The 13,109-nt window shown below is 39.2% G+C and overlaps 1 protein-coding gene and 1 long non-coding RNA gene across 2 annotated transcripts; both read right to left on the reverse strand.

Annotated features, from left to right (window-relative positions):
- Window positions 1-7,537: 7,537 nt before the first annotated feature.
- On the reverse strand, window positions 7,538-9,323 carry LOC113361568. Its single transcript, XR_003365188.1, has 2 exons — window positions 8,940-9,323; window positions 7,538-7,899 (listed from the first exon to the last, which is right to left on the reverse strand). It is a non-coding gene; the product is annotated as an uncharacterized LOC113361568 (long non-coding RNA).
- Window positions 9,324-9,685: 362 nt separating this feature from the next.
- Window positions 9,686-12,678, reverse strand: LOC113357121 (histone-binding protein N1/N2-like). Its single transcript, XM_026600406.1, has 6 exons — window positions 12,266-12,678; window positions 11,444-11,700; window positions 10,901-11,116; window positions 10,712-10,802; window positions 10,311-10,569; window positions 9,686-10,227 (listed from the first exon to the last, which is right to left on the reverse strand). Exons 1-6 carry the CDS (start codon window positions 12,460-12,462, stop codon window positions 9,892-9,894), a joined length of 1,356 nt encoding a protein of 451 aa, XP_026456191.1. The 5' UTR covers window positions 12,463-12,678; the 3' UTR covers window positions 9,686-9,891.
- Between the last annotated feature and the right edge of the window lie 431 nt (window positions 12,679-13,109).

Below are 13,109 nucleotides of genomic sequence, written 5' to 3' on the forward strand. Positions count from 1 at the left end.
CAATTCTTCCTCTTCAAGCCCACTTCTAGCCTTTGAGTCTTGCGCACAACATTCTTCGCGGCTTCCTTGCGGGAGTCTTGACCGTTTCTTTGCTCTTTTCGCTCAACAATTCATCCAAGCTTTATTTAGTACCTAAAAATACAAAATTAATCAATAAAAATATTTATTCTTGAAAACAATAAAAATACAGAATATGGGATAAAATGTAGAATTAATGCACAAAAGATGAGTTAAATGCCAAGAAAAATATATAGAAATATGCACTTTTTAGCACTCATCAAATACCCCCAAACCTGAATTTTACTTGTCCTCAAGTAAAACAAAACTAAGGAAATCCTACCTATACCACTGTCGCTGGTCTCTCGAATGCATTTAGCTTATGCACTAAGCCTTTTAAACCACTAAGTGTCCCTAGTGGACGAGTTGAAGTCTCGTGAAGGTTTGCTTAGAACGTACCTACAAATTTCTAGGACAAAATATAAGCTCAGATTCCATGAAATGTGACATGTGCAAGACAGTAGAAGCTCACAGCAAAATGGAGATGTCAATCTAGCTATCAAAGGCACAATCCTAGCACTGATAACAACTAAAGACACGTGATAAGAGTGTAAAGTGTATCTACACATGTTTCTAGAATGACCTGAAGTTATGACTACTAATCACCAAGAGATAGTTTTTAGGCTAAGAACCGAATTCTAAGCCAAGCTAGCTGTCCGGCTTTACGAGAATTGTGAATGTTCACCCAATGAGTTGGTGATATTTCAGTTTACCCGCGTTATACATCGATGGCTGCACCCTCCTTGCTTATTACAAGACTATTTACAATAAAAAGATGACTCTTTACATGACTCTTATTTACATTGATTACTCTCTTTTATTTTTAAGGGAATGAACAACATTTGGTTTTTATGGGAAAAAGCCTTTTGGTTTTAATGGGAAAAAACTTTTTGGTTTTTAGGGAAAAAGACCAGCTAATGGGCTTAGAGATCTTTGGCTTTTAGTTTGTTTGAGGCCCAGAATTCAGTTAAACTTGGCCCAGAATCAAGCCCAAAGAAAATTTAAACAAGCCCACAAACTGGGTTCAGGGGCCCAGTTGGGTTTTCAAACAGAGTGAGAGTGGTGCAATTGGGTTGTTGGGTTTTGAAGCCCAAAGTTTAGTTAAGTACCAAGCCCAGCTTCTGGTTTAAACAAGCCCACTATTCAGTTAAATTACAAGCCCTCAGAACTAAAACAGAAACACACACTAATTCATACAAGCCCACAAAACTGTTTTGAGTTTAGGCTTACTGTTTTGCTCCTTCCCTCAGCTTGTGCAGCCCAGCTTGGTTTTTTGAAAAACAGGCCCAGTGTTTGAGGGTTTTAAGTTCGTTTTGGCCCAGTTAGTTAAGGTCCAGAGTTTGTTAGGAACTGAGCCCAGGTAACAATTTGAAATTTGGGCTCTTAAATAGCCAAAGGTCGAGGCCCAACTGGGCTTTGAAAACGTTTTCTGTTTTTGGGTCAAGCCCACAGTGTAAATGTTTAGTTTTCAAATGGATGTTAAGCCCACAGTCCCAGAAATTTAGTTGGGCTTTGGCTAGCTACTAACTAAAATATGAGGCCCAACTGGGCTTTCAAGAGTTCAGTTTTCTTTAATTAAAATAACAGGCCCAAATCAATCTAAAACCACAAGCCCACAAGAAATTAAACAAACAAGCCCACAAGAAATTAATTACAAACCCAACAGAAAAATGGAAAAAATTATTACAAGCCCACAAATTAAAAATGGAAGCCCACAGGTTGGGTTCTCTTAATGGGTTTAGGCTTACTTGCTTAAGCACAGCCCAGCTGCTCAGTTTGGTTGCAAAAGCCCAGTTGGGCTTTGGATCATCCTAAGCTTTTGTCTTTGTTGAGGCCCAGTTGGGCTTGGCTTATGAATAGCAGCAACACCACTTCAGGCCTAGCAGCAGGAGCAGATCAGCAGCAGCAGATCAGCAGCAACAGCAACAGCACAACAGCAGGCTTTGCAGCTTCACAGGGCCACAACAGAGCAACAGGTGCAGAAGGTAGCAGCAGTTAGCAGCAACAGGCAGCAACATGGGCCACAGCAGCTCAGCAGCAGTCTTGGCCTGGCACAATCAGGAGCACCACAACAGCACAAGCACAGCAGCTCAGCAGGAGAGCAGGAGTACAGCAAGCACAGGAGCAGCAGCAGCAGCAGCTCCACAGCAAAAGCAGCAGGATAGGCAGGTACCTGCTGGCTCAAAGCAGAAAGTGAGTAAAGATGCAAGCTATGATGCAGGAATATAAGTGAACAATACGCAAATGAGTATGCAATGCAGGTAAAGATGCAAATGCAATGAACTATGACGCAAATATGAAGATGAAAGTGAATGCAACAAAACAGCAAAGAACAAATCAACACACAGCGCCAAGTCCCCGACAACGGCGCCAAAAACTTGGTAGGCATTTAAAGATGTGAAAATAAGACAATAAATGGATGCCTACAGTGATAACCTGCAAGTGCACAGGGTCAAATTGTAGTAATGTGTGCAAGACAGGGTCATTCCACAGGGACTTGGGGTGTATTGAAGCATTCCTAAGCTAGTTAATCTAAATGCAATGAGTGACAATGACACAATGAAGCAAAGAGAGCAAAACAGGGCCTATACAAGGTGAGTTAAAGGTGACAGTGGCATATACAATGGTATGGTAGTGGCAATGTGGTAGTGATAAATCAAGACAGTTGCAAACCAAGGCCTAAGCCAAGGGCAATGGCAGGGGAGCAAAACTACAGATACAAAACAGAGAAACAACACAACTAGGTTATGAATCCACCTTGTGACCTAGCCAGATAGTATAATTCTATGTTAAATCCCTGTCCCTAATGGAGCTAGGTGAAGGTTCAAGCCTGCCTATATTCCAGGGCGTACATAAATGGAATGGAAAGATAAAAAGCTTGCTCAACTGTTTACTCCTAGCATTGACTGTCTTTTGACAGCACAATCAATCACAAGCACAGTTGAGCACTAATTTCCTCCATTTCTCAATCAATTCTATTTACATGAATTATAACCTAACATTCCACCACTAACAGTGACTTAAGGCATCATCTCAGCCTAGCTATACACATACACATGTGAGCTCACATAACAGCAACAAAAAAAACATTTACTAAACAGAGAACTACAAACTAACATGTGAACTAGAATGAAATGTGAATTAAAACATAAAACAAACTGAATTGAAACAAGATAAACTAAAACTGAATTTGGAATTAAAATTGAAAATTAAAATTAAATCTACAAATACAAAACATGGAAGAAAAATCTACCCAAGAGGAACTGGCTAGTCCAGCCCTCATGGGGATACACTGGCTAGTCCAGAGATCTTGGTGGTGCTCTGGCTAGTCCAGGCATGCCCAAAATCAACACCCAAGTCCCCCAATTTATACATGCAAGTTTCCCCCAAAAAATACCCAAAATCAGAAAACTAGGGTTTCATGAAAAGTGAAATTAGGTCTCACCTAATCTCTGAATCCAATCAATTATCTTCACCCACTCTTCAATTTCTTCTCCTGCGTCTCCTGCTACTCCCAATTGATTTTCTAACCTAACTTATTTCATCATCCCCTAATCCTAGGGGTTCAGAGAAAAATAGGGTTTGGAAATGATGAAAAAAGTTGATAGAAGGATGGTGAACGTGTTGATAATGATGGTTTATAGTGGTGGAGGTATGGAAGGTGCAGACGGAGTTGGTAGTGGTGGCAGAGGCAGAGCAGGTGGTGGTGATGGCGCCTGCAGAGGGAAGAAGGGAGAAGAAGAAGATGGGTTCGATGGCTAGGGTGTGTTTGTTTTGTGGGATATAAACTTAGGTGCTAGGGTGTTGAGCGAGGATAAGGATTTTTGATGTTTCGCGAAGCCGAGCCGTGGGATGTGGAGATGATGGATCGATCTAACGACGAGATAGAAGGAAGCGAGGAGCGACCGTTGGATGCGGAAGTACAACGAAACTGACGGCTCAAGATGAAGTTAGGTGTTGTAGTGTTAGACAGGAGCTTCAGACTTCGATGCACGACGATGAAACGACCGTAGGATGCTGAGATGATCCAATCTGACGGCTGAAGATGAAGGCGTGTATGGATATTGGAAATGGGTTTGGGTAAGGGTTTTGGGCCTTGGATATGCCAAGCCCATATCTTCTTTAAGGACAATTCTTCCTCTTCAAGCCCACTTCTAGCCTTTGAGTCTTGCGCACAACATTCTTCGCGGCTTCCTTGCGGGAGTCTTGACCGTTTCTTTGCTCTTTTCGCTCAACAATTCATCCAAGCTTTATTTAGTACCTAAAAATACAAAATTAATCAATAAAAATATTTATTCTTGAAAACAATAAAAATACAGAATATGGGATAAAATGTAGAATTAATGCACAAAAGATGAGTTAAATGCCAAGAAAAATATATAGAAATATGCACTTTTTAGCACTCATCAACATGTCCAAGGCTTTTGACAGAGTGGAATGGCCATTTCTGTTAGCTGTTCTTGAAAAATGGGTTTCTCAAAAAAGTGGTGTCATATTATAAACCAATGCATCTCCACCACTAGTCTAGCCATATTGCTGAATGGAGTCCCATGTGATATTTTCAAACCCATAAGAGGGCTCAGGCAAGGGGATCCTTTATCCCCCTACCTGTTCATTCTCTTTATGGAGGTATTCTCAACAACTCTAATGCAGGATGAGAATGAAGGAAAAATCCATGGGATAAAGATTGTGAAAAAAGCCCCACCGATAAGCCATTTGTTATTTGCTGACGACTGCATCATCTTCTGCAAAGCAAAACACTACTGAGGCTGAAAACATCCTTGATATCATAGCTAGATTTAGCTCATGTTCAGGGAAAATGATCAATCTAGATAAGTCAGGTGTTTTCAACAGCAACAACACTTCCCCTGAAAAGAAGTTTAACATAACATGGCTTATGAAAGTCAGTCATATATCTCTTAAGGATAAGTACTTGGGATCCCCACTTTTCACAAATAAGTCTAAAGTAAAAGCCTTTCACCCTGTGATTGATCTAATAAAGCGCAGGATGGGGGGTGGAATAACAAAACTATTAACCCAGTTGGGAAGATGGTCTTTATTAAACACGTCACTTCCATCATGGCTAACTATCAGATGAGTACTTTTAAAGTACCAAAAGCTATAACAGATGAGATGAATAAAATTCAAAGGGATTTTTTTTTTGGGAAAAGAAGATGGAAAACCAAAAGGAGTCTACTTGAAATCTTGGTCTGGAACTTGCATTACTTTAGAAGAGGGGGGGCTAGGCTTCGGAAATTTAGAAAAGTTTAATAGTGCTATCATCTCCAAAATGGGTTGGAGAATGCTACAACAACCGGATACTTTGGGTGCTCAAGTCATGCATGCCAAGTATTTTGAAAAAACTGATATTATGCATATGTCGGCTATTCCCAAACAAACAGACTCTTGGGTTTGGAAAGGAATATTGGCTGGCATCGCAAACATCCAAAAATTCGGAAAATAACAAGTAGGTAAGGGTAACAAAATTAATATTTGGAAGGATAGTTGGGTCACAGGTTTAGAATTTCTAATCTGTAAACCCAACACCTGCCCTCCAAATATTGAAAAGGTTGTTGACCTTATTAATGAAAATCAACAATGGGACAGAACTCTTATCTGTAACATCTTCATTGATCCCATTGCTAGAAAAATTCTACAAACAAATATAAATCTAGAATAAGATGATAAAGTCACTTGGGCCTTGACAAAGGACGGAAGTTTCACGGTGAAATCTCTCTACAAGAAGCTAACCCACAATGATCAAAATGGTTTCGAAACAAAATACTGGATTGCTATTTGGCAACTAGCTGTCTCCCCCTCTATCAAAGTCTTCCTCTGGAAAGCAGACCATTCGATCCTCCCAACAGGAGAAAGAATGGGTAAATACTTGCATTACATTGACAAAATGTGCAAAATCTGTAACTGTCAAGAGGAGTCAGTCTCTCATTTGTTCATCCACTGTCCTCTAGCTCATCGGGTGTGGAGAAAACTACATTTGGATCCAAATGAAGTTTTGGATAATATAGATGATTTCCATGAATGGCTATCAAACCTCCTAAATAACAAAAGACACAAACACAAGTCCAAGGAATGGGCAGAGATGTGTATTACTGTTATATGGCATATTTGGAAAGCCAGATGTAATCTGACTTTCGAAAAGAAAAAACCGAATGCTAGCAGGATAGCTAAAGACATTATCCACTATATAAACAATCAGAAAGCTGTCAATGATAGGAAAAAAAAAATATCATGAATGTGTTATACTCGAAAGAGGAAGCTGAAAACCAAATCATTGAATTCAGGCTTACAAGGAAACATCCAATTCTCTTTACCCTGAAAATCAATGTGGCAACTTTCCTACACCCTATTTCAGGGAAACGTGGAATAGGGTTAATTCTTTTTGATCATACAGGAAACTGCAGGGGAGCAAGAGGAGAAGTGTTTGGGCTAATCTCAAGTGATGAAGTAAAGTAAAGGGCGCACTGGAAGCATACAACTGGGCAGTGTCGTTAGGAAGCATAATGGATTTTGAATCCAATTCATGCCAAATAATAAAGCTGATCAGGAGTATGTACGCAGAGAAGATAGGAGCTCGATTCTCTCTAGCATATGATGGAGAGGAAGTCTTTGAAATTGGCACTTGGAGCACAACAAATGACAGGGAAAACTACTTAGCAGTCAACCAGCTAAATATATCATCGACTGTAATTTTGATAGGTCTTGGGACCAATTTTCTGTAACCAATATTATCCCGAACATATGCGGCAATATCTCTTCTTTAAGTTTAAGACATCATCAAGAAGACAATGTAACAGCTGATCTAAATGTTGTTGCTGATATCCGAGGGTTTCCTGGTCCCTCATCTTTTGTTTGCAGTTTGAGGTGCTTTTCTAAAAAAAAAAAAAAAAAAAAAACTTCAACTTCTCCTATTGATTGTTAGCCAGGGGGTTTCTACTATCTTTTGTGCTTTCAAGACCGAGAAATATCATTAGGGTTAGTGTAGGAGGCTACACACATATAACTTATGTTCTTAGCATGAATTTTGACTAATCAAGATTTTAGTTGTTCAATTCCATCCTGGTGGAAAGAATCATTAGGTATTACACAAAATCCCACATTTCTTGAAATCTGAGTGTAGTAGTGGTGGATTGAAAACCAACACAAAAAGGTTAAATAATTGAAGGAAATTCAGTAACTTTAACTTTACTTTGGGGACTTCTGTTGTACCAAGAGGGGAGCATGAGGCATGATAATGCTTTAGCATGGAGAAAGAAGAATGCTGCCCAAATACTAAAGATCAAATTCACAAGACAACTCCATAGAAAACATGATGACCCCATTCTTTACCAAATCCCTTAACATTACCTGTGTCTTTCTTTCTTTCTCTCATCATTCCTCTCTTCCTTTTACTGATAGTAATACAAAGAAGAAACAACACAAAGTCCATGACAAGACTACCTAAAGTGAAACCTACCCAAGATAACATAAAAAGTTGAGATAGCATTTTTAAAAAACTAAACAGAAATGAATATCTCCAAGTTTACAACAACATCATCATCATTCGTGTAAGTTTATAGCAAGCAAGAAGAAGAATCATACATTGTTCCTTGTAATAATTGATGAAGAAAGAAACTAATTATAGGTTTTTCAAAGAAAAACTTGGTAAAGCATACCATACCAGACCAGGTCTTCCTTAACCTTACATAATCATTTGTGTAGATAGATGTTCCACTACTTCAATTTTTTATTCCATATTTGATAATTTTCATACTGCTACTCTCATTTGGCCTCCTTTTACTCCTCTTCCCTTCGTCATCCGAATTCTTCATTTACCTGTTTCCACTGCATCAACAGCACAACCCAACTATAGAATCAACAGTCTGTATTGCAAAATCCGAAAAATCTGATGAAAGATTTCTAAAGTTTGTGTTCTAGGTCGACCCTCTAATATGCAAATGCCTTAGCATCCTTGGTCAAGGCATCTATCTGATGATTACTCCCTTACCTTAAACAGCCCACCGGTTCTCTTGTTCCTTTGGTTTCTACAGACTCAACTCATGGGATGGTAATATGTCCCGACAATAAATGATATCATTCCGCATGTTCAACCCCGCCTAATCTTTTCAAGTACCAAAAAACAAAATCATTCCTAATGACATTACATATTATTTTTAAGTGCCTATTAAAGCTAACAATATTGTCACTGATTATAAACATCTCTCTCAAGTCTCAGTGACTTCCCTATCTGAACCCGTGCCTATGGCTAATTTGTGTGGTCCGGATTGAGGGGCTTAGCTGTCCTCAACTCCAACCTATTTCTTTCTACGAGAACGTAATATCAAAGCCAGCCCCATATATAGGGTGAGTCCTAATCCATCCGTCCTCATTGAGAGACACTTTCAAGGAATGGGTTGTCCCCTCCTTTCGTCACAACATAAAAGTAGAGGAAGTAAACCCCCTTATCCGTCTCCTAGCAGTTTAGGTGACAGCATTAACACCATTGCTTCTAGTTATGTACCTTCCAAAAACATGATGATTTGGAATCTTACCTTATGAGGGTCGGTTAAGCTGTGGTTCGGTATACGAATTAAGCTAAATAATTCTTTATTTTATTTTATTAATTTTATTTTTCTGAAGAAGCTAAACAAAATTGGTGGATTGGACGACAATTTATTTCCAGAGATTTAAACAAAATATTTCCAGAGATCTAAACAAAACTCTGTATAAATTAAGAAGGGACAACCCTGAAGTCGGTTGTGTTTGAAATCTAGATTCAGGTTTTCAAGTACTAAACACTTCGAAATCAACATGGTAATATTGTGAAAACCCTAGAACTTAAGATACGGCACTTGTGCAAATATGATTCGGAGACTTATGTTTACCTGTTTCCGCAGCAGAGGAAGAACCTCCTGGTTGTTGGCTTGATTTTCCGGTGGACTTTTCGTCCACAGGAGGTACCACGACACCAGGCCATGACTTACACATGCAGTGTTTTCCCTTCTCAATATTAGCAAAAATTGAAGCTACATGCTTACCGCACCCCATCCATGAGTATTTGCCACACTGATTGCAATCAACCCTGAAACACATCTTTCTTTCCTTTCTTCAAACCGACTTTGCGCCTTACTCTTATGTTCGATTCGGATGATGTCTATAAAACAAAAATCAAGAGCTTTTTTATAAGACTCCCTTCAAACCGACTTTGCGCCTTACTCTTATGTTCGACTCGGATGATGTCTATAAAACAAAAATCAAGAGCTTTTTTATAAGACTCCTTTCTGCATTGATGTGAACGACCTATGACAGTTTTGCCCAGTTAGTTTCTTGTGATGTGGGAATCTCGTTGCTGCATAGCCATAGACATTAACGTTGTACTACCAAAGCTTCAAAAAGCATTAAAAAATTAAATTCGAAAAGATTTCTTGTTCAACTTTTTGCACAAGAGAGCCTGTTTTTATGCAACGCCACTCAACTTGACTGAATCAACAGATCATTATATCTGGAATCTGAATCAAGTCCCTGAAGGGTGTTTCACATGTTTATCAGCCCTAAACTGATCTACAAACACACTGCCAGGACTCCACAGATTCTTTAGGTGTAATTGTAATCAGGTGCAGACAGAACCAAAAGAGAGAAATTAGTAAATCGTATAGATTAAAAATGAGCAGAAAAACAAAATTGAAGTATCCCAAGGAAAATCAAGAATTGGCATAACAATGACGCCGAGTCAATTCAGACTAGAAAGGCGAAAAAGATCAGCCTAAGGTTCATAAACAATATAACAACACTCTCAACTACCACAGTGAACCTAAACTTGTTCCAAATTATAAAACCTCAAGGGCCGCTTCCCTCGCCGTTCTCTGAGTTCAACTCCAAGGCTGGCTTCTTCGCCGATCTAGCATCTACATCTTCTGGGGTCAACAATACTCGCTTAGCACCTCTACCCACAACCCCGAGATGTGTCACGCCAGCACTACTCCCATTTGTGTGGGCAGTAGAAATAGTTGGAGAATCGAAATCCCCACTGCTATTGTCCACAGCCTTCTGAGAAGAACTAAAGACGGTTGATGATGCCTTTGTATCGTTACCAGCTGCCCTTGCGGAAACCATTTTCAGGACATCCGCCAACATCGAAGTCGGGTGTAAGACAAGTTGTTGCAAGTCTTCCAGCTGCACCGTTCCAGGGAAATCATATTCACTGAGTTGCACAGACAGAGATTAAAGATGTGGTTTAAAAAAAGAAAGAAATTAACCTTCTTTTCCAACTCGCCAACGAGCCCATTAAGGTTCTCAATCTCAGCTTCCTTATCAGGTGGAGAACTGAGCTGCGACCCACAAACTGCAGCATCAACATTCTTCTCTGAGCTGGGAACTGCCGATGTTGCCACATTCTTCACTTCATCTGTGAGTCGCTGAACACGAGACTTGCATACAGATATAGCCTTCTCGCAGTATGGAACTGCTTCTTCGGGCTTAGAACCAACTTCCAAAACCAAACATATTCTAAAATATCTGCATATGTGGTTAAGGTTGTGACCACGAGATGGATACTCTTACTAGAGACACTAACGCAACAAAAGTAAGTATTTTAAAACTATGGTGTCAGTCGAACAACAATGTAAAATGATGCAGAAGTCACTACAATAGTGGATACAATTCAGCTATTTGTCGGCTATCAGGTTCAACCAAACGCTGCAGAATAGCAAGTGCATTCAGATAGTCACTCAAAGAAGTGTCTATGTCCTCTGTATGATAGAAAATAAGGCAGTCATTTAGAATTCAGAAACAAATCATAAATCTAATTCATAAATTGTGATAGAAAAGATATTTTCTTAAAAAAAACCTCTTTCCAGGGCCACCTCCCCCAATGCTGACAGGATATCCACCTTTTCCATAGTATCATTTGGATTCTTTTCAGCAATTGCCCTCGCCAAATCCAGCATCTTCCATGCTAGATCTAGGTCAGAGTCATCTTCATCTTGTTCTGCATCTTCAAGGTCCTCATCTTCACTTTCTTCATCACCATCTTCTACCTCTTTCTCACAACCACCTTCTTTTTCTGTTGACAAAGGAAGCATTCACTTGTAAGGAAACCCACGTAATTGACAAAGTATAAAAGCAATCCCCATCTTGAAGATGAACGTGATTTGAAAACATTGAATGTCAAAACTTCAGATCACATATGATACAGTCAAATTCGGGAGCAGCCAGAATAGGTTCATAAACAAGTACTATGTGCTTGAAGGTACAGAAATAGGCATATTGAATCTAACAAAAACTTATTACTATATCCTATCATATCTTTATAAAGAAACGGTTATAGCTATGAAAAGGGAACAGCTTGGGTAAACCACAAAAATTTAGCACCTACGATAGAGTTACTAACCATCATTGTTCACTCCCTCATTCTGAGCCAAGTCCCCATGTTCTTTTTGAGCATCGGAAGCTGAAGAAGACGCAGCACCTTTATCTAAAACACTTTTTGAGGATGATCCTTTGTCAGAGTTTTGTTGAGGTTCTGTCTCCTTCTTGGGAACAGAACCCAAAGGATCAGCTTCCTCTTGAGCTTTGTAAAGCAGCGCACATCCGTATTTATAATATGCGCTTGCACATTCTGGAGAAAGCTCGCCAAAGCTTGAAACCCTAAACAGATATTAAAATTGTTACTAAAGCTAATAATTTTCCAGGCCCTGCAGAGCTCCCTATATTTACCCAACCAGATAAAACAATGAAACACTTCCCTTCAAAATTGCAGGCATTAAGTAGTTGTATTGCTCATACTTAGAAATTCTAGTACTTCCTCTAATATGAGCATGTTTGTTTTCTTGGCTAAGCCCTAAACGAGCCATTTCGCATAAACAACTGACTTACATGCGGCTACACTAAATGCCCGATTGCTAGTGCATAGTGGGCTCTGCCTGTTCAGTGTGGGACTTGTTTGCCAACTGGTATTAGTCAAACTTTAGCACTTTCCAAGCATTTATCTAGCATCATATCAAAGTAAAGGTATTCTCTCAACTCAATTCTCAAAACCCTAATAATCCTTAAAACTATGACGGATAGATCAGTCTCGAATTCTTAGATTTGATCAAAATCTTAGTTGCAAAGTAAACCCTAACTTGACTTGGAACTTCTATCATTTTTACCTAAACAGAATAAAAATCAAGGAAATGAAACAAACATAGTAACAAAAAGAGCAAACCCTAACTTGATTTCAACAGCACGACTGAAGCATTCAGAAGCCTCAGAGAAATCACCATCTCTCATAGCTTTTGATCCTTTCTCCATAAGCTCGGAAGCTTCCTCTAGGGTTTTACCAGAGGATTCTACGCCTACTTGAGTATCTGGTTCCTTTGTTAGGGTTTCTTCTGAAGGTAGTGTTGCTGTGGGAGTTTCTTCCTCCATGGTTGATTTTGGAGAGAGTGATACTGGAAAGTGAACCCTTAAAAATGGCGGAGAAGAGGACAATGGAAATAGAGACTGAGAGAGGTTCTGAGAATTTGAGAAAATGGAGGGGAATTTGTGCAACTTTTTTGGAATTGGAATTGGAATTGGAATTGGAATTACGGAAACACCATTCCTCTAGTTTGTTTGGGAAAGAAAAAAAGAAGAAAAACAAAAACTTTCCTTCCGAGTTTTTTTTTTCTTTCCTTTTTATAAGCAAAGGCCTTCAACAAGGCTAAAAGTCCCCCTCAACTGCCGGAGCTAGCCAAGCAGGAGGCATAAACCAGTACATAGAAGATTTTTTACGTTTTGCCCATTAAACTAGCTCATGAGCAACGGTATTACAAATTCTAGGTTGAAAACTAAAGATACAAGCAATTAAATTAGAGAAAAATAACTGAATGTCTTTAAATATGACATCTATCCTAGAATCGCCATCAAAAGAACCTAAAGAGAATTGTTCCACCAGCTTCTTAGCATCACTTTCAATGATGATATGGGTCATCTTTTGTTCCACTGCTTTCTTAAGAACTCCACAGATAGCTCTGGCTTCCGCTTCTTCTGCAGACGAAACTTCAAAAACCATAGCAGCACAGAAAGAGGCTTTG

This window comes from Papaver somniferum, chromosome 3, assembly GCF_003573695.1.
Source record: "Papaver somniferum cultivar HN1 chromosome 3, ASM357369v1, whole genome shotgun sequence".
NCBI classification, from domain to species: Eukaryota; Viridiplantae; Streptophyta; class Magnoliopsida; order Ranunculales; family Papaveraceae; genus Papaver; species Papaver somniferum.